Source organism: Rhinoraja longicauda, chromosome 13, assembly GCF_053455715.1.
Source record: "Rhinoraja longicauda isolate Sanriku21f chromosome 13, sRhiLon1.1, whole genome shotgun sequence".
Classification (NCBI taxonomy): Eukaryota; Metazoa; Chordata; class Chondrichthyes; order Rajiformes; family Arhynchobatidae; genus Rhinoraja; species Rhinoraja longicauda.
The window spans coordinates 34,631,763-34,654,216 of record NC_135965.1 but is presented as its reverse complement, the minus strand read 5'-3'; the positions used below and the strand labels follow the sequence as shown (position 1 = coordinate 34,654,216).

Here is a 22,454-nt window from a genome sequence, read left to right as displayed (position 1 = left end):
CCTTACTGAGATGTGTTTACATGTACTGAATGCCCTCTGCATTCAATGACTGTTAAGCAAGCGTGATCATTGATGATGAGTATCAGTGGGTATCTAATTATAGCTGGCACCACAATGATCCAGTCCTCAGTCAGCATTCTGAGTACATCCTCTGCAAAAGACTGCTGGTTAGCTCTAGGCAGATTAAATAATTTCTCCTCATCTAACCAGAGGGTGTTGAAACCAAATGGCATATTTGTCTGCAAAAAAACAAGGTGATGGAGGAAATCATCAGGTCAGGCAGCATCTGTGAAGAGAATGAACAGACGATATTTTGGATCGAGACCTTTCTTGAGCCCAAAACATTGCATATCCATTTCTTCTGCAGATGCTATTTGACCCACTGAGTTTCTCCAACCTTTGGGTTTTTGCTCAGGATTCCAGCATCTGCAGTTTCTTTGTGTCTGGCATATTTGCCTCTCTTTTACAGATCAGAAGCAGAGCTTAGCGAGTTGTCAGGATGGTTTGCTTCCTTTTGAATTCCACTCACTTTAGAGTCATGGAGTTATCTGGCATGGAAACATGCCCTTCGACCCAACTTGCCCACACTAGCTAACATGTCCCAGCTCCACTAGCACCACCTGTCTGCATTTGGTTCGTATCTCTCCCAACCTGTCTTATCCATGTACCTGTCTGACTGTTTCTTAAATGCTGGGATAGTCCCAGCCTCAACTACCTCCTCTGGCAGCTCGTTTCATACACCCACCACCTTTTGTGTGAAAAAGTTACCCCTCAGATTCCTATTAAATCTTTTCCCCTTCACCTTAAACCTATTCCTCTGATCCTCGATTCACCTACTCTGGGCAAGAGACTCTGTGCATCCACCCGATCAATTCCTCTCACTTTGTTTTGAAATCTCTGGCCTTGCTTTTTTTTCTCCTTCCTCTAATTTGCTCTCAGTGCCGAGACTGATCCTGCCAGGTGGAGCTTTTTTAACATGCAACAGAACAGCACAGGAACTTAAAACTGAGGTGAGAAAAGAACTTTTTCACCCAGAGAGTTGTGAATTTGTGGAATTCTCTGCCACAGAAGGCAGTGGAGGCCAATTCACTGGATGAATTTAAAAGAGAGTCGGATAGAGCTCTGGGGGCTAGTGGAATCAAGGGATATTGGGAGAAGGCAGGCACAGGTTACTGATTGTGGATGATCAGCCATGATCATAATGAATGACGGTGCAGGCTCGAAGGGCCAAATGGCCTCCTCCTGCACCTATTTTCTATGAACGGGCTCTTCGGCCTACAATGTTTGTGCCGAACATGATGCCTGGTAATGCTGCCTAGTTTTGTCTCTTGCTCTTGACTTGCTTTCGCTATGCCAATATGTGCTGGCATAATTTTTGATAATTTGTTTAAAAACTGTTGCAGGCTATAAAAAGTTCAATTATGCTGATATTCCTATTCGTTAAATAATTCCTGCCAGAATGAAAATGGTCCTAAAAGGTCACCAAATGCTTAAAGTAGTTAAAATGCCCCGAAGGTAGCTTCATCACAAAGATTAATTGTTCAGTTAATTTATGACTCACTAAATTTATTATTAGACTTTTACTTGGTATGTGACTAAATGTCACTGCACAATGGTAGGAGGTGTCACATCCGCCATAGCTTCCTTATGTCCTTTTTGTGGAAAATGGTTGTTGCCAATGGGGTTGAATCGTTGATAACTTGTGGAAAAACTAGGTTTCATCCAGGATTGAAAATACAAACGTGCTGTGACGGACTTGAGAGCAGAACCACCTCTAGTTGAACTCTGAGGTGTAACAAAGCACATGAAAATTGCATTCGACCATTCAGCTCATATATGCAGCATTGTCCCTCGTGACCCCTCGTCAATGGTTCAATCATCCTTCCCGACTGTAGTCTGAAATGCTATGACATTTGTGCTGGGGAGATCTGGAGTTGGACTTTTATTCTAAGGCTTGTCTGGGAAGGAGATTCAGTTGACTGAAATATTTTTGTCACCATCTTCCAGTCTATTTAATGCAAAAATCTTCTGAAACTAAAGTGAAATAAAGTAAGGAGCAACCAGTTATTGCAAAGGCTCAATTTTTCCCATTCCACTAGCAGGAGATGTCTTAATTGATCACTTTTTATGTTCTGCCTGCTTGTCACATTGCCAGGTTGGTTCCCAAAACTTAGTGCTAAAGTAACAACGTATCTGGCATTTTTGATTGTCAACCTGTGATATTGCAATAGATCATGTTTTATTTCTATCTTGGCTCGCGATAATAAGTTTCAGTAGGAAGATTGCAGATGCTATATCACCCTTGATCAATACCTCCGTGCAGCCGGTGGAGCAGCTGCCTCATAATGCCTGAGACTCTAGTTCAATCCTGATCCCCAATGCATTCATCCTGTGACTGCATAGGTTTACTCGGTGTTCTCCAGTTTCCTCTCGCATGCCAAAGACGTGCAGGTTTGTAGGTTAATTGGCCTCTGTAAATTACCCCCACACTGTATCTCTAAACTAAACAAGGTAGAAAAACAAAAGTTAGATACAAAATGCTGGTGTAACTCAGCGGGACAGGCAGTATCTCCGGAGAGATGGAATGGGTGACGTTTCGGGTCGAGACCCTTCTTCAAACTGATGTCACCCCATTGACTTCTCTAACTTCAAGTAACCCTTGCTTTCCTCTCTCCCCATCCCACCCCCTTCCCAGTTCTTCAACCAATCTGACTCCGAGTACATTTTATCTCTGTGTGCTTTGTTGTTACCTTCTCCCAGGTAACAATGATCTATTCTACATTTTCCTTAATCTCCATCCCCCTTGTCCTGGTTTCACACCTTACACTTCCTTATCTATGTATCTCCCTCTCCCCTGACATCAGTCCGAAGAATGGTCTCCACCCGAAACATCATCCATTCATTCTTTCCACAGATGCTGTCGAAGCTACTCCAGCATTTTGTGTCTACCTTCGGTCTGTGGGTTAAATGGCTTCTGTAAAATTGTAAATTGTCGCGAGTATGTGGGATAGTCTTAGTGTACACGGAACGCTGGTCAGCGGGCCGAAGGGCCTATATCCACACTGTATCTCTAAAGTCTAAAGTCAGTAGAGGAGGCTTGAGGGGCCAAGTAGCAGAATTCTGCTCCTAATTTATATGTTCTTAAATCTGATTACACAGCTTGGTAATGGAGACGATCATTGGATTTGAGCAAATTCATGCTGTTGTGTGGCCATTTTTTTTAGCTATTTAATTAATGTTCAATGGTACTTTATTGTCACATGTACCTTGGCCATTTTGCATACAGTTCAGTAAAAATCTTACTATATACATAGGCACAATCATGCTGAAGTTCAAGAGTGTAAGAGTTACATTGAGCAGTACACATATTTCCAGTTATGTTCAATCATATTTGTGCCTCTGTGTGAATGACTCCTCCTGTACTCTTCCTTTTGCAACTTAGTTTAAAGATTTATGGAAAGTTTTGTCGGTACTTTGTGCCTTGCTGGGAAGTGTTAGAGGATTTTCATTTTGTATGTGAAAATCATGAAGCTTTCGCTACAGTCGAGCACTGTGTTGTATATTTAGAGTTGCATGTGTTCTTGCTACAGGCCTGGGTTACAGGTGGTAAAGAGAACTAAGAGCAGGTTTTGTACTGAGCACATAGAGCCACGAAGGGCAGTGGAGGCCAAGTCACTGGAAGAATTTAAGAGAGAGTTAGATAGAGCTCTGGGAGCTAGTGGAATCAGGGGATAACGAGAGAAGTTGGGCACAGGTTACTGATTGTGGATGATCAGCCATGATCACAATGAATGGCGGTGCTGGCTCGAAGGGCCGAATGGCCTCCTCCTGCACCTATTTTCTATGTTTCTATGCAATGGGTCTACACCAGTGCTGAAGTAATTTGTAATGATTTGTGTGAACGTGTTCTAACAGCTTCTTTTGTTTTGTTTCTAGCATGCCGGCCTGGTTTTTACAAGGCTTCCTCCATGGATGCATATTGTATGAAGTGCCCACCTCATAGCTACTCGCATGAAGAGAGCTCATCCCAATGTACCTGTGAAAAAGGTTACTACAGGGCAGATTCGGACCCCAGGGCAATGCCGTGTACAAGTAAGTGTAGAGTAATACCAGAGTTACTGAAGCCCACACAATACTGTGGAGGTCTAATCATTCAGAAGTGCATGAAGTTTAGAGCACCATCTCTTTCAGAAGTGACTTGATATTAGGATTGAGCAGTCCTGCAGTGTTCCTCGGGCATTGATATCTTTCAATCTAATATTTACCATAAACTGCCTTAATAATATGTTGTGGAATGATGGTTGTGAAATAACTTCTTTTTTAAAAAAATAATTTGCTTTAAATCGGCTTTCAATGGTTCCATGGTTGTATGTTTAAACGTCAAAATAGAATTAAGTTCTATACAGAGTTTGTTGCAGGAATGAAAGTTAAAGATTGATAAAGTTCATGTGGTTGCTGTTGCCAGCCATTGATTACAGGGTTTGTGGAACGTTTGCCTGAGAGTCTGCATTAAATGGGCTTTGCAGTGGCAGCAATGATTGTGTCAGTCAGGAGTCCCTCAGACTATTCTGCAAAGTATGGTTGGTGCCAAAGCTGCATGTACAACTAAAGATATAATAGGTACCTTTTTCACTCGGAAGGTTTAGTTCAGAGTTTGGAGATACAGCGCGGAAACAGGCCCTTTTCGGCCCACCGGGTCCTCATCGACCAGCGATCCCCGCACATTAACACTATCCTGTACCCACTAGGGACAATTTTTACATTTACCAAGCCAATTAACCTACATACCTGTACGTCTTTGGAGTGTGGCAGGAAACCGAAGATCTCGGAGAAAACCCACGGGGAGAATGTACAAACTCCGTACAGACAATACTGTAGTCGGGATCGACCCCAGGTCTCCGGCGTTGCATTCGCTGTAAGGCAGCAACTCTACCGCTGCGCCACCGTGCCGTGGGTATAAGAAAAAAGCTGCCAGAGGAGATAGTTGAGGCAGGTACTACAACAACATTTAAAAGTCATTTGGACAGGTGCATGGATAGGAAGGGTTTAGAGGGATATGGGCCAAATGTGGGCAGGTGGGACTAGTTTTGATGGGGCAACTTGGCCAGCATGGGCAAGTTGGGTCGGAGAGCCTGTTTCCATGCTGTATGACTCAATGTTGGATGCTACAATCTGGCTCCTATTCCTTTCCCTTGATGTCTACCTCTTCTGACTACATCTTGGATACGTGTGTCGAATTCCACATCTGACCCAAGACCGTCGCCACTGGTCCACCTAAAGCCACTGAGCCAGCTCCATATGAGAAATGTAGAAACAAAGCACTGCAAATGCTGGTTGATACCAAAGATAGATGCAAAGTGCTGGAGTAACTCAGCGGGTGTAAGTCTGCCTGACTGACCCGCTGAGTTATTCCAGCACTTTGTGTTTATCCATTTGAGAAATGCTTTTTCTAAGAGCTCTATTAGACGTATAATTTTCTGTGTCACATGTGACTGCAGCAATTGCCTTCCAGGTGCCTGGCAATCTGCAGCTTGCCCAGATAATGTCATAGTCATAGAGTCTTACAGCGCCCCCCTGACATCAGTCTGAAGAAGGGTCTCGACCCGAAACGTCACCCATTCCTTCTCTCCTGAGATGCTGCCTGACCCGCTGAGTTACTCCAGCATTTCGTGAATAAATACCTTCGATTTGTACCAGCATCTGCAGTTATTTTCTTACACTTAAATATTGCGATAGTACCTGCCTCAACTACCTCCTCCAGCAGCTCATTCCATAAACCTACCACCATTTCAGTAAAAGAAAGTTACCCCTCAGGTTCTTATTAAATCCTTCCCCCCTCACCTTAAACCTATTCCCTCTGATTCTCAATTTCCCCTACTATGGGCAAAAGGCTGTGCGTTTACCCAATCTATTCCTCTCATGATTTTGTACACCTCTACAAGATCACCCCTCATCCGCATGTAAAAAACATAAATGTAAGCATGGAAGTCATTCCCCATGCATGGCTGCATGGATTCCTGTGGCTCCTGTTGCAGGGCTCCTGTTCCATCATGTTTTATTCCACATTTTGTGGCCAACTGCAGATTCAGGCTGTTGAGTCGTGCAGTATATGTCATAGTTTGGTCACTGCTTTTGATAATTTGCTTGGTGCATCAAGCCAGATTTTCCTATCCATTGTGCTCGTAGCTACTGTGAAGGCTTGAAAAGGACATCCTCTGTCAGCTAATCTAAAGAAAGTGACGGGAGCCAGGCTAAATCCACCAAGACAGGTTTTATTTCCCATTAAGAGGTTGACACAAAGGCAGGCTGGTTTATATAAGCTCCGGCGACAATCCAGCATGACCCACACAGATGGTAATAAATGGAAATAACCTGTTAAAAGCTAAATGAGATGTCACATTTGAAAATTCTATTTAATTTTACCATTAGCAAAAAGACTGCAAGCTGCTGATAAATGGATACCTAGATATTCCTACATTTAGTTTAATGGCTTAGTCTGACTGTACAACAGGAATCGCACAAGGTATTGTAATAGAGTGCAGAAGATTCAATGGGGGGAGGGAGAATTTGATGATCCACCCAAGTACAGCAAAACTCAATCCTGGATTCATCGCCCATTCAGGCTATAATTTCAGATTTGTAGCTGCAATCCTTTCAACCTCATCCTCCACAGAGCAGAAATGTTCAAATTAGAAAGGCGTGTTTAGGTTAGTTGAGAGATGCCATGCGGAAACAGGCCCTTCGGTCCATCAAGTCCGTGCCAACAGTGATCCCCGCACACGAAAACACTATCCGACACACACTAGGGACAATTTATAATTTTACCAAGCCAATTAAACCTACAAACCTCTACGTCTTTGGAGTGTGGGAGGAAACCGGAGCTCCCGGGGAAAACCCACGCAGGTCACGGGGAGAACATCCAAACTCCGTACAAACACCCATAGTCAGGGTTGAACCCGGGTCTCTGGCGCTGTCAGGCAGCAACTCTACCACTGCACCATTGTGCCGCCCTAACAATGATTATGTAACAATATAGTCCCAGCCACCATCATAAACTGCTGAAGCCATTCAAGTGAAGGTACTTCCACAGTGTTGTCGGGTAAGAAGCCCAAGGTTTCGACCCAATGATGATTAAAGACTAGCAATATAATTGCAACTTGGAGAGCGGCACGGTGGCACAGCGGTAGAGTTGTTGTCTTACAGCACCAGTGACCCAGATTCATTCCTGACTGTGGGCGCTGTCTGGACGGTGTTTGTACGTTCTCCCCATGAACAGGTGGGGGATTTTCTCCGGGTGCTCTGGTTTCCTCCCACATTCCAAAGATGTACAGGTTTGTAGGTTAATTGTAATTTGTCCCTAGTTTGTAGAGTAGCATTAGTGTATGGGGATCGCTGGTCAGCACGGTCTCGGTGGGCTGAATGGCCTGTTTCCGTGCCGTATCTCGAAACTAAATTAAACAAAATGGTGGAATGGGAATGATGGGTGCTCTGAGGAAAGGCACAAACTGGATGTGCCAAATGGCCACCTTGCGCCTCCGAAGGAAAATGATACTATATGAGACATGAGAAGTCCAGCAACAGCACATTGTCATGCCAAGATCATGATGCGCAGAGCAGATATGTGGGACCTCTACTTTTGCTTGCAAGTCTCAAATTCCCATCAGTGTAAACCGGCACTTACATGCAGAAAGTTGATCTTTTTTTCTAAATCGGAAGATCCAGACCAAATTTTAGGGATGAGAATCGATCGTCAGTACTCGGAATAGTTTAGAGTTGCAGCGACTTTTAATTCAACCCAGCAGTGGTGAACGTGACAAGGGTGGAGAGCTGAGAAACAGTGAATGCAGAAAAAAATGAGGTCAATAAGCTCTTCGCAGATTTTGAAATTCTTTGGGGACTTTCTCGATCTGTGAGATTTGGACTGCATTTTCAACCACTGTGGCCAATGAGAGAAATCCAAGTTTGAAAGATTTAGTTTTGCCCTAATTTAATTGATTAACAGTTATAGATTTAATTAGAATAGAGTTGGCTACACAAAACCTAATCTGTGCCACCATTGCTGTGCCAACATTGCTCTGCCGGCACTGCTGCCTTACAATGCTAGAGATCCTGATTCGATCCTGAGGTAGAAGAGGAGATGGTGCAGTGGTGGGGTTGCTGCCTTGCAGTGCCAGAGACCTGGGTTTGATCCTGACTACGGGTGCTGTCTGTGTGGGGTTTGCATGTTCTCCGGGTGCTACGGTTTCCTTCCGCATTCCAAAAAACGTGCAGGTTTGTAGGGTTAATGGGGTTCTGTAAATTGTCCCTCGTGTGTAGGGTAGAACTGTTGTTGTTGTTGTTGTTCGTCCTTCGGGTTCGAAGATGACCATGACATCGCTTTCAGTTGGAGGATTGGTGACTGGGTAGAACTAGAGTACAGGCGATGGTTGGTCGGCACAGACTCGGTGGGCCGAAGGGCCCGTTTCTATGCTGTATCTCTCAACTAAGCATAAACTAAAATTTATGATCCATAAAAATCTTCTGAAAATCCCATTTCATTTAACTCCTTTCACAGAATCTATTTTCTTTATTTTCTAACATTTCTCTGTCTCTATCCTCGAAACTGTTACATCTCTCACTCCGAATGCCTGATCCAAGGTTATTCACCTGAAATACTATTTCTTTTTTCTCGGGTGCTGCCTAACCTGCTTAATATTTACAGTAATTTCAGCACTCATACGATTTTCAGCAGTGTAGTTGCTTTCTCACCACAAATCATTTTGTAGTTTATAATGCGAGCTTTATATTGTAAATGCTGCAGGATTAGAGAGGGAAATTTGTGGTTTTCCAAAACGAGCTTCAAGACTATCGATTTCAGTCCATAAAAACTGTTATTTATACTTTGGGAGCTAAGGCTCTAAGGGGAAACTGATTGACTGCTCAGTATTATTCAGCAGGATTGACAGTCTTTTTTGACAAATGTCACTGAAAATAAATAAATAGAAATTGCTTGCAAAATGTGCCATTCTTGCTGATTATATGTGTCACTCTCCAATAGTGTGTTGCTGGAGCAAGTCCCAGAGCGGGAACCTGAACACATTAGTGTTCTTTCTGAGTGAAGCTAGGGGGTACAGAGGTTAATACCTGCACTAGCCGTTTACCCTGTCAGTTCAGCGATCTCTCGACAGGACTGGAATTAAATTTGGGGTCTGCCTTGTCCCATGACACCCTTTCAATCCCAGTGCACAGGAGAAGCTAACTTTAAAGAATTTGTGTCCCAACGCAAGTTATTTATTACCATGGAATGACGCAGCCTGCAGCACAAACTGCACGGTGTAAGTTCTAGGAGCAAAATTAGGCCATTCGGCCCATCAAGTCTACTCCGCCATTTAATCATGGCTGATCTATCTTTCCCCCTCAACCCCACTCTCCTGCCTTCTCCCGATAACCGCTGCCACCCATACTAATCAAGAATCTGTCAAAATCCGCCTTAACAATATCCATCGCCTTGGCCTCCACAGCCGTTGGTGGCAATGAATCCACAGATTCACCACCCTCTGACCAAAGATATCCCTCCTAATCTCCTTTCTACAGGTACATCCTTTTATTCTGAGGGTATGGCTTCTAGTCCTAAACTCTCCTACTATTGGAAATAGCCTTTCACTGTTCTCCTTGTACATATCTCCTTGTATCTCACTCTGTCCCTTCGTAATCACAGGAGATGCAAGAGTGTGCAGATATTGGAAACCTGAGCAAAAAACAAAGTTCTGGAGGAACTCAGCAGGTCAGGCAATGTCTGTGGCGGGCAATGGATGGGCGGCATTTTCTTCAGATTTGTAGTCTGAAGGAAGGTCTCACCTGAAACATTGTGTGTCTAATTCATACCTTATCGGAGCAGAATTAGGCCATTCGGCCCATCAAGTTTACTCCAACATTCAATCATGGCTGATCTATCTTTCCCTCCCAACCCCTTTCTCCTGCCTTCTCCCAATAACCCTTGACGCCTTCCATAGATGCTGTCTGACCCACTGAGTTTCTCTAGCAGTATGTTGTTTGCCATGTAAAATCACAGTCCAACATGAGGAACTATTGAAAAGTGGATTGTAAAATGTGCATTGGTGCTCGTTTTAAAATGTGTTTCTATGTTTACGGGACTTTGCATTTGGAGCATCGAAAGTTCAGTTTGCAAAACCTGTGCCTCCCTTCCTCGGTATACTTTCATTGCCAAAATCTCCCTCTTATCCGAAGGCAAAATTATGGCAGGTCTTCTCGCAAATGCTTTACACTTTGACATCCTTGCAACAGGAGTTGTGAGATTTCACATTTCTATTGCAGGTGGAAATTTGTTCAAGCTTTTATTTACTGCAGAGTTGGGAGCTGCATCTCCTCCCCCTCGCAAAATATTAATGACTGCATTCGAGAGAAATATGATGTCAATCCAGTTTGAATGCATTCACAGTAGATGGGGGTGGGGGGAAAAGACCTAAAATATGATTTAATTGCAACCGCAGGCAGTTAGATAATGGTAGCAGAGATGTGAACAGAGTCTGCAAAATAGAATATAATTTCTATCTTTCCAAAGAAAATTATATGTCTTCTTTCTCTCAGTGCAATTGATGAATTTCCCAGGCTCTTCTGAGGGAACTTGAAAGTGAATGTGGATTAGAAAAATGAGCAGAGTTTGAGACTCTTGTGACTTTAAACAATGAGGAAACTGTCCCTTCTGCCCACCTTGCCGACCAGCAGTCACCTCGTAGTGTATCCATGCCAACCATTACATGCCCATCCATACTAATATCTTTTACCACTTGCTCCATGACCTTATTAAAAATTAGCAATTTATGCTTATTAAATGTGATGAGGATACCTGCCCCCACCACTCACTCACTCAGGCAGAACATTCCAGATCTCAACCACCCTCAAGGTGAAAAACATCTTGCCCTTAACATAAACCTATTCCCTGTAAAAGTTGGCATCTGCCATGGGGAATAGTTCCAATCATCTACCCTTTCTGTGCCGTTGATCATTTTGTACAGCTCTTACCAGGTCCACACTTAACCTCCTCCCCTCCAAAGGAACCAAGCCAAGACTAGGTAGTGACCCCTCGAATCTGAATGGCTGATTTTAGGCCAAATCCTGGTGGTCTTTTCCTGCAGCTGTCTCTTCAGTGTGATCACATCTCTGATCTCTGTGGAACTCACAACCTGTAAATGACAGCTCCGTTTAACGTAACAACATTATCTAAGACTCTCTGTAACAACAAATTGAACAATGCAGAATTGATACCCAGCCAAAAGAGGGGCAGATTTTAGTTTAGTTTAGAAATACAGTGCGGAAACACCGAGTAACACTCGGCCCACTGAGTACGCACCGACCAACGATCCCCACACGTCAACTCCAGGGACAATTTTAACTGTATACCAGGTTAATTGACCTACAAACCTGTAACTGCAAGAGTTTACTCAAGTAGAGATTTTTATGACATGATAGTTATATTTAGCTGCTAACTACCAACATCACACTCCAGATATTCAATAGGATGTGGACAAGATACCAGCAGCTGACTTGGAACCATTTTATTTTCACCATAAGGATTAGGGTGCATGGCTCCAACGATCCAAGTTCGATCAGGAACTTCAGTGCTATCTTTGTGGAGTTTGCACACTCTCCCTATGATCCTATAGGTTCCCTCCAAATGCTCTGGTTGTCTCTTACCTACCCAAAGTTGTAACGTTACCTAATCCACTTTAAAATGCTCTGGGTATGTAGATGAGTGGTAGAGTCTTGCAGTAGTTGTTAAGAATACGAGGAGTATTAAATGGGATCGGTGTATTTGGGTGTTTGATGGTCAGCAGGGAATCAGTGGGCCAGAGGACCACCTTCTCTGTTGACGGACTACAAGTATGTCCAATATAAATCTTGAACTAAGGTTCCTCAATTGCCCCAGAGGGAATAATGTTGGTCAAAAAAAAAATCCTCTGCTGTTCTGAAATCTTTTACGACACAATTTTTACACAAGCTGATTGTACCCTTTACTGTAACATAATTTATATCAGCAGTGCCATTTAATATATTGCAAATTTCAATACCGTGTTGCAGCATACATCTTCATAGTGCTTCCAATCCTTGCAGCTCAATCTTTTCAGACAAAACACTAACTGGTTTGCTTTTTTTTCCGCCCTGCTTTTCGACTTGATAATTTTATCTCTTATAATATGCCCACCCGAATAAGAGAAATTACCAGCAAAAGAGGCAACAGACAGGCAGTATTGTACATGGAAGATTGCATCCCACTTGCTTAAAAGCAAATTTTTTTTTTTAGTTAATGCTTCTGACTTTTGGTTGCTGCCCATCTGCTGTTGTAAGTTTGTATAACCCGGTGATTGGGTATCTGCCCCTGTGTTCTCCTTGGACGAGCTGTACAGGCAGCCTGCCTGTTCCTGAAGAAATTTGTCATTGGCATTTGTCAATTGTTGCTTTGCCTTCAGGCATCACAGTTGAGCTATCTTTCAAGGTGCTGTTAGAATCTGGTTAGTTGTTAATGGTAACTCTGCGTATATCCCTTCCTGCTCGGGTAGCTAGAGGTGACTTAAGAACAGCAATACGCAATGTGGAGAAAGAAAATGTAATGTGATAAAACACTCGCGCTTTTCAGTCTTGACTCTGGGTCTCGACCCAAAATGGCGACCATCCCTCTGCCTCCTGACCTGTTCCCTGACCTGCTGATGTTCCTCCAGTGGTTTGTACTTTTTTAATGTTGCTATTTTTAGTTACTAGATACTTTGAGGCCAGTCATGATTTTGCCCCAACTCAAAACTAGTTTAAAGTCATACCATATCTGAAAATAGTCACCAGAAAAGCAGTGGCGCTGTGGATGCAGCAGTAGGGCTGCTGCCTCACAGTTCCAGAGACCCGGGTTTGATCCCGACCTCTGGTGCTGTCTGTATGGAGTCTGCACGTTCTTCCTGTGACCGCGTGGTTTTCCTCTGGGCGCCCCAGTTTCCGCCCACTTTCCAAAGACATGCAATTTTTTTAGGTTAATTGGCCCTGTGAATTATCCCTAGGGTTTAGGACATGGAACTAATGTACGGGGTGATCGCTGGTCGGCACGGTCTCCATGGGCCGGAGGGCCTGTTTACACGTCGTATCTCTAAATGCTTTTTTTTTTTTTTTTAAGGATTTTTGTTTCAATTATGGCTATTTATCAGCAGAGAACAATTAAAACTTGAAGGAGTCATTTTTGGAGATAAAGCAGAGGTCTTACAGTGAGCCTTTTGCTTTAAAAGAAGCATGCGTGTTCTCCAGAGTAAGCGAACTACACCACGGCACCAGTGCAGTCAAATGATGGGCAAATTAATCAGAAAGCCCAAGCATGCATAACTTTAAGGAATGGATTAATCAAAATGACCAACATAATCTTCATTTAATGAGCTGAGGAAATTGTAGTTCTTTAACTATTATGGTTTTTTTTTTTTGGCTAATAGCAAGGGACAACAATGGGAGGAAGGAAAGTGTGGAAGACAGTATATGTATGTGTTTTTAGAGCATATACCTCTTTTTGACCTAGTTTTGCAGTGCTTAAGCCTTTGGGAAAAGTTTTAGATTCCTTTTTTTTTTGCTGTAGCAGTCAGGCTTTCTATATGGAACAGTGCCTCCTACATACAGTGTGTCTTTAGATATTCAAATCATTAATGTTTAACTCAATAGCTCCAGAAAATGTTCATTTTTAAAGATTCATCTTTAAAAATTAAAGATTAAAGCAGATGAAGAAAAAAACATTTAGACAAGCAGAAATAAAAACTGGAGTTGCAAGAGATATAATACCAGTTTAATACCAGTGGTAATGCAGGCAGTGACTTAGGTTGCTGAGGGAGAGGGGTTACTGAGAGACCGCAGCCAACGAGGAAATATTCCTTTTTCAGATACCGAGTTATTGTGCATTTTTGATACATTTTTATATAGATTTTTTTAAATTAATCTACACAGGTGCATTTCTTTCCCGATATTCATTGTACCACCAAATCAGAACATTCTGAAGAGACTGTTCCATATTATTTGACTCTGACAACTCATGCACCACTTCCGTGATCAATCTTTTCTGTTACCCGATCAAAACATTTAATTAATTTATTTCAGACATGATTTATCTTGAACAAATCCATGGTACAGTCCTTGACTAAACACTACCTCTACATATGAGTGTATGTGGCCCATAATGTTTCCAGTAACTTCCTCGGTTCCAATGTTAAGCTGCGGTTTCTGTGCTTTTCAGTAGCCTTGTTCTGGAACAAGGATCGACACAAAATGTCGGAAAGAACTGCAGATGGTGGTTTACACTGAAGATAGACACAAAAAGCTGGAGCAACTCAGCGGGTCAGGCAGCATCCCTGGAAAAAAAGGAATAGGTGACGTTTTTGGGGGGGATCCCTTCTTCAGACTGACTTTGTTTCTATCTTATGGTATAATCCAGCATCTGCAATTCCTTCCGACACTGTTCTGGAACAATGCATTCAAACACTATTCTAGTATCGAGCAGGACTTGAAAAAAGTTCCCAATGCCTCATCATCTTTCTACTTAAACTAGCAATTGCACATGTATTCCTTCTGAATCAGGTGGTTAACAAGTGAACTCTTCTGGTATGTTTTTTATCTGGTAACATCCTATTAATGTAGCTTTCACATCACCACTTCCATTATAAAAAGATGCAAAATACTCATTAACATTTGTCATCCCTTCTGCTTTTACACCATTAAGTCCTTAATAGCCAACATGTCTTCCTAGTTGATGGTCTAAGCATGTATATGTAAAGTGTAAACAATGTGGGAGAAAGACAATATTTTTGATGGAAAAGGCACTGAGAATAAGGTTCAAATCAATGGACAATTCCAGTCATGAGTTCTCTACATCATTGTGGCAAAGATCTAAAAATGATAGTAGTCTGGTGGGGTTTTCTTTTTAATTCGACTCTCAGGCTCTCATCTTTGTGAAAAATCACCAAAAATACTATGATTTATGGAGGGACTGATCCTATTAACATGTCGATGAGGAGGATCGTTTGAAGGAACAGAGTCCCTTTCCCCACAATAGACAATAGGTGCTGCAGGAGGCCATTCGGCCCTTCGAGCCAGCACCACCATTCAATGTGATCATGGCTGATCATTCTCAATCAGTACCCCATTCCTGCCTTCTCCCCATACCCCCTGACTCTGCTATCCTTAAGAGCTCTATCTAGCTCTCTCTTGAAAGCATTCAAGGAACTGGCCTCCACTGCCTTCTGAGGCAGAGAATTCCACAGATTTACAACTCTCTGACTGAAAAGGTTTTTCCTCATCTCCGTTCTAAATGGCCTACCCTTTATTCTTAAACTGTGGCCCCTGGTTCTGGACTCCCCCAACATTGGGAACATGTTTCCTGCCTCTAACATGTCCAACCCCTTAATAATCCTATATGTTTCAATAAGATCCCCTCTCATCCTTCTAAATTCCAGTGTATATAAGCCTAGTCGCTCCAGTATTTCAACATACGACAGTCCCGCCATTCCGGGAATTAACCTAGTAAACCTACACTGCACGCCCTCAATAGCAAGAATATCCTTCCTCAAATTTGGAGACCAAAACTGCACACAGTACTCCAGGTGCAGTCTCACTAGGGCCCTGTACAACTGTAGAAGGACCTCTTTGCTCCTATACTCAACTCCTCTTGTTATGAAGGCCAACATTTCATTGGCTTTCTTCACTGCCTGCTGTACCTGCATGCTTTCTTTCAGTGACTGATGCACTAGGACACCCAGATCTCGTTGTACATCCCCTTTTCCTAATTTGACACCAATCAGATAATCTGCCTTCCTATTCCTACCACCAAAGTGGATAACCTCACACTTATCCACATTAAACTGCATCTGCCATGCATCCGCCCACTCACACAGCCTGTCCAAGTCACCCTGCAACCTCATAGCATCTACCTCACAGTTCACACTGCCCCCCAGCTTTGTGTCATCTGCAAATTTGCTAATGTTGCTTTTAATCCCTTCATCCAATTCATTAATGTATATTGTAAATAACTGCGGTCCCAGGACCGAGCCTTGCAGTACCCCACTAGTCACTGCCTGCCATTCTGAAAGGGACCCATTTATCCCCACTCTTTGCTTTCTGTCTGCCAACCAATTTTCCATCCATGTCAGTACCCTACCCACAATACCATGTGCTCTAATTTTGCACACTAATCTCCTATGTGGGACCTTGTCGAAGGCTTTCTGAAAGTCAAGGTACACTACTTCCACCGGCTCTCCCCTGTCCATTTTCCTAATTACATCCTCAAAAAATTCCAGAAGATTAGTCAAGCATGATTTCCCCTTCGTAAATCAAACTGACTCGGAACGATCCTGTTACTGTTATCCAAATGCTCTGCAATTTCGCCCTTTATAATTGACTCCAGCATCTTCCCCACCACTGATGTCAGACTAATTGGTCTATAAGACCAAATAACTGGTCTACAAGACCAAAGAACTATGAAAATGTTCAAGCCAACAGTCATTGAGACTATTCTGTTCATTTCTTAAACCATTGTTTACTATACTTTGATCCGCAGATCTTCTGATGTGTTACCCAACCAGCACTTTCCCTGCTAACCCATTATCTACAGCATAGGTTATAGGAGATGTATTTAATCATTGGACTAGCTGCTCCTGAGGAAGCTGTAGATTTCTGGGGACATCTACTGAAATCACCGTCTCTTACTCATGTTATTTGTTTATTTTGGCACTGATGAAGTCTGACAAAGGAATAACAGAACAGCTATGCCTCTATAATCAACCCTTCACTGCTCTGTACTCTTTCCGAAATGACAAGAGAATTACTGTGGACCCAACTCAAAATCTAAAGAATCCTTTGGTCTTTTATATATTTGACATGTGTTGCATGTCAAAGTTCTAAAATGTTATATTATATTAATTTCTTCTTGGCACAGTGCAAGTGTCCAACAAACAGACTACTGTTTCTATTAGCTGATGCTGAAAGTTAAAAAGATATGATTGAACTCATTGAGGCTACAACCAAGAAAGCACACCGGCACCTCTGTTTCTGCAGAAGGCTAAATAAATTCAGTATGTGTCCAATGTCTCTCACCAGTTTCTATAGGTGTACAGAACAAAACATCATGTCCAGGTGCATCGCAGCTTGGTTTGGAAACTGCTCTGCCCAATGCTGCAAGACATTGCAGATGTTTGTGAATAAAGTCTGGTCCATTATATACTAACATCCTTACCCCTACCCATCGACTCTATTGTTACCTCGGGAAATTGGCCACCATAATCACGGACCACTCACATTCCCCAGTCATTCTCTTTCCTCTCCTCTCCTGTTGGGTAGGAGATATAAAAGTTGATTGGACCAGATTCAAGAACCGTTTCTTCCCTGCTGTTAATCACAATCTTGAATGGACCACATCTGCTAAGATAGACACAACATGCTGGAGTAACTCAGCGGGACAGGCAGCATCTCTGAAGAGAAGGAATGGGCAAAGTCTCCGGTCGAGACCCCTCTTCAGATATATGCCAACATCACAATGCTAAGGATGAATTCCTGATAGAAACATAGAAAATAGGTGCAGGAGGAGGCCATTTGGCCCTTCGAGCCTGCACCACCATTCATTGTGATCATGGCTGATCATCTAGAATCAATAATCTGTGCCTGCCTTCTCCCCATATTCCTTGATTCCACTAGCCTCTAGAGTATCTTTTAAATTTAACCAGTGAATTGGCCTCCACTGCCTTCTGTGGCAGAGAATTCCATAAATTCACAACTCTGGGTGAAAAGGTTTCTTCCCATCTCAGTTTTAAATGGCCTCCCCTTCATTCTCCCAATCTACGTCATGCAACCCCAGAACTTTTTTTTAATCTACACTTCTCTGTAGCTGTAAAACCATATTATGATTTGTGTATATAGATATAGATATAGATATATATCTATTGCACTATCTGATGTCCTCATGGCTTGTAGAATTTGCCTGGATAGTATGCAAAATAACATTTTTCACTGTATCTTGGATGATAATAAACTTGTATCAATACCAAATACCTCCTGCAATAGATCAAGACAACCGTCGGAGCCAACTAGAAGGGACACTCTTTAAAGTGTAATTTTGAGAAGATTCAGTAATTCCACCTCAGATAAGTGTTTCCAGACCCTGTTAGTTCTGTTCTTATGTTAGATGGGACACAGTTGGTTTCTGGAGAAGCACAAACAATAGTTGTAAAAGCCTATTCCCTGTACAAAATGTGCACTACATGATCACTTTCCAAGACAAATATGCGATTGTTCAAAATGCTGAGAGCCAAGGCAAACAATCACTTTTGTACAATATGAATGTGGTTTTAATCAAAATTGGAATTTCAACTCTGATCAGCTTGGTAGGGGTCTTTTGATGCGATAAAATACCTGGACATTCGTCTGGTTTTAATGCGACTCCCTGGTCAAAAAGCACATTTGTGGTCGTTCTAAATGTTTATTGACTTGGGCTGTAGTCAGTTGCTTCATTTCATACAGAAAGTGACTGCCAATATAGCCTTTTACACAGAATGCTGGAGTAGCTCGGTGGGTCAGCTGGCATCTCAAGAGAACATGGATAGGCAACATTTCGGGTCGGGATCCATTTATCCATGTTCTTCTGAGATGCTGCTGTGACCCACTGAGCCTCTCTAGCACTCTGTGCCTTCTTTTGTAAACAAGAATATTCAGTTCATTGTTTCTGCAAATATTTTTTTTGGCTTTCAAATAGTTTCATAGCATCTGGAAAGAATGAGGGAGTGCTCCAATGTTGGAGGGGACTGTTTGTCAGAATAAAGGTGCAATCAAGGCCTTACCTATTTGTTTATTTCATGCATGCCATGGATCTTCAAAGAACGGGATATTGTGCCTTGTCTAATATTTATTTACAAACTAGTGAGATTATAAAAATAAATTACCAAGTTACAATGGCATTCCTGTTTAAAAAACCCCCCCACAGTACTGGAGACAGCCCTTGCAGTTCCTTGTGTCTACATGGGTGTTATTGTCTGTGGGATCCTGTGTGCCAATTGGCACCGGCATGGTGGCGCAGCGGTAGAGCGACTTACAATGCCAGAGACCTGGGTTCAATCCTGACTACGGGTGCTGTTTGTGTGGAGTTTGTGTGTTCTCCCCGTGTGCGTGGGTTTTCTCCGAGATCTTCGGTTTCCTTCCCCACTCCAAAGACGTATACGTTTGTGGGTTAATTGGCTTGGTATCAATGTAAAATTGTCCCTAGTGTGTGTAGGATAGTGTTAATGTGCGGGGATCGCTGGTCGGTGAGAACTCGGTTGGTTGAAGGACCCATTCCCGGGCTGTATCTTTAAATGAAACTAAACTAAATTTCCTACATTAGTAATGTGACCATACTTCGAGAGAACTTAATTCACCATAAAGCCTATTGAAATTTTGTAAAATCATGAAAGTTGTTGTACAAAATAGATTTGCACTGTTTTTAATTCAGCGTCCCTTTAAACTAGACCTTAGAAAAGCAGAGAAAGGAGAAACATTGTGTTGTAATATCCATTGGTCTGCTTGATCGTCCTAACTTGCTCTGTGAAGAAACAAAAGACGGATTATAGAAATGGGATGCAAAAGCAAGGGGACGGATCTTTTCTGGCTAATTGATTTTGGATGGTCATGAACATCTCCAGCATTCAAAAGTGTTTTAAAGTAGAAGGCAGTAATTTTTTTGTTTAAGGAGACGAAATGTCAAGTAAAATGCAAGGGATTGAGAATGCCAGAATTATTTTAAAACGTCACAGTTTTAATTATGTCTTCTCATCCGTGGGATTTTTTTATTGCATCGCTTGCTTGATAGCCCCAATCAGAATATTTGTAATATTAGTGATTGCACCATGGAGAGCAAATTAGATATTTCACTGATGAGTATTTACATCAAAGATGCTGGGAAATTGTACCTTGTCGCCAGAAAACTACCCATACCTACACTCTGCAGTAGAAAAGTATACTTTGGTAAATGGTGCGATGGTGTTGCCTGTAGAACACAGCTGCAGATGTTTTATTACCCACAAAGTATTAAGTCTGATGACCCAGCAGATGTCAGTAACTTTACTAAAGTCACATCTCAGTGACAACATTGTAGAACAAAAAAGAAAACCAAAAATGGCCAGAGCAAAGAATTCACAAGCACCAGCTAACCTGTAAGCTTCCTTCATCGACTGTAATTAATCTGTATCATATCTCTGAATTATACATGCTGATTGGTATTAAATTGTGTAATGTTGAAAGGAGCTTCTGTGTGATGCATTTAAAGACCTTATTTATCCTGGTTAAATCAATCACGATCTTCTGTATCTCTTTTAAATCACCTGTCAACTTTTTCTATTCTAATGCCATCATAGTATATAACAATGGTCATTATTAAAGAAAATATTCTGACATCAAGTGAACACCACCATCGGATAATGTCCGAAATTTTTATGAAATGGAAATATAATTGCATAGCAAATTCCATGTGAGGAATTAGATCATCAATGTGAGGCAAAAAGAGGTAATGGTTTTCTTTGGAGTGTGTACATGGAGTATATGTCACCAGTATTATTCATTGCTTGTCTCTTTTTCTCCCTCCCCAGAGCCTCCAACGCCACCAGAAAACCCCATATCCACAACAAATGAGACTTCCCTGATCCTAGAATGGAGCCCGCCCAGAGACAGTGGTGGCAGGAATGATCTTACGTACAACATACACTGCCGCAAGTGCATGGGAGACAACAGGAAGTGTAGCATCTGTGGGAGCAGCCTGCGTTTCATCCCCCAACAGTTTGGACTAACGTACACCAAAGTCCTCGTTACGGATCTGCTGACTCATACCAACTACACCTTCAATCTTGAGGCTGTGAATGGGGTATCTGAGTTGAGCCCCAACCCGAAGCAGTACGTCTCTGTCAATGTCATGACCAGCCAGGCAGGTAAGCGAGTTCCTTCCCTCTGTTGCCAACTGTTAAACATCACTTGAAAACTAGGTTACCATGAACAGTAATCCAGTAGTTGGAAGAAATGCTTTGAAATGTGTCATTTCCAGGAGTAGCAATGTAGCTGGCTGCTTTTGTTAAGGGAAATCTTTTGGCTTTGGTCTCAAACATGGAAATCAATATTATCTTGCATCAAGGACAAACTTATTACAACTTAATTTCCCTTTATAATTTAGACTGTGTTGAAGGAACCATCCATGCTGGATGATGCGGAGGGAAGTGGGGGGGGGGGGGAAGAACCTTCTCTTTATGTCCATTAGTAAATTAAAAGAAACAACCTGATAGCAAATTAACAACTGGCATGGCATCGGTTATTATGGGTGGGAGAAAATTCCACCTTTCTATCACGCTCAGCATATTGCATTCCTGATTTCATTTGCGAAATTCCTCAATAGTACAATAGTCATTTTATGGTCTCGTTTTGCGAGGTACTTTGTCTTGCATGTAATCCTATAAAATCATTTGATAAATAAGCACATTCATACGGTAAGTAAAAGTGCAACGAATATAGTGTAAGAATAATTTCTTCTGAGCCAAACAGAGTTGGCACGTTTCCTTCGCCATCTTGTTCCTTTGAAGCTGTTTAGTCCTGTCTGTTTAGTTCTAGCCTAAATGACTAATATAAAATTTCTCTTTATCTACCCTATAATTTTGCATCGGCATCTTAAAGCTTCATTCAAAATGTGAATACTTTGAAGTTCCAGGAAATACAGCTCTGGTTCGTCTTGTGCTGTTTTGCACCCCTAGTCTTTGCTAATAACTTTTTGAATGTTATCTTTGAGTTATTTTCAACCAAATATAGTCAAGCTACAAGAAGCATTACTGCCCCTGTATTTTGTCTGTGATGCCGAACAATTCCTCTTTCATAGTCATAGAGTTAAACAGTGTGGAACAGGCCCTTCAGCCTAACTTGCCCGCATTGACCAGCATGTCCCATCCACACTAGTCCCACTCGCCTACATTTCGCCCATATCCCTCTAAACCAGTCTTATCCATGTACTTGGCTGATTGCTTCTTAAACATTGTGATAGTCCCAGGCTCCAATACCTCCTTCGGCAACTCATTCTCTACACCACCACACTTGTGCAAAAGTTATCAATCAGATTCCTATAAAATCTTTCCCTCTTCACCTTAAACCTATGCCCTCTGGTTCTCGATTTCCCTACTATGGTCAAGAATGTGCGTGTGCCCAATCTATTCCTCTCATGATTTTGTACACCTCTGTGAGATCAATTTTGTTTAGACAAAAGCAGGAATGAGAATGCAGAACTGTTTTATTATAGATTCCTCCCCTGTCGAAGACCAATGAAACCAAGTGTACTCTCCCAGTTACGTTGCTTGAGCGACTGCATTGATTAGAAGCCAAATTCATGTGGCCATTGTGAGAGTCGGTGGCTTATTTTATCGGAAGGGAAATCTGATTCTGCCTTCCTCTCG

The 22,454-nt window shown here is 42.2% G+C and overlaps 1 protein-coding gene across 5 annotated transcripts in view; it reads left to right on the top strand.

Annotated features, from left to right (window-relative positions):
- LOC144599632 (ephrin type-A receptor 3-like) overlaps positions 1–22,454 on the top strand; it is a 319,324-nt gene that overhangs the window by 182,474 nt on the left and 114,396 nt on the right. For all 5 annotated transcript variants that reach the window (XM_078410760.1, XM_078410761.1, XM_078410759.1 and 2 more), the window contains 2 exons: positions 3,937–4,092; positions 20,619–20,954. In XM_078410760.1, coding sequence (XP_078266886.1) covers positions 3,937–4,092; positions 20,619–20,954 — 492 coding nt within the window. The remainder of the gene's footprint in view (positions 1–3,936; positions 4,093–20,618; positions 20,955–22,454) is intronic.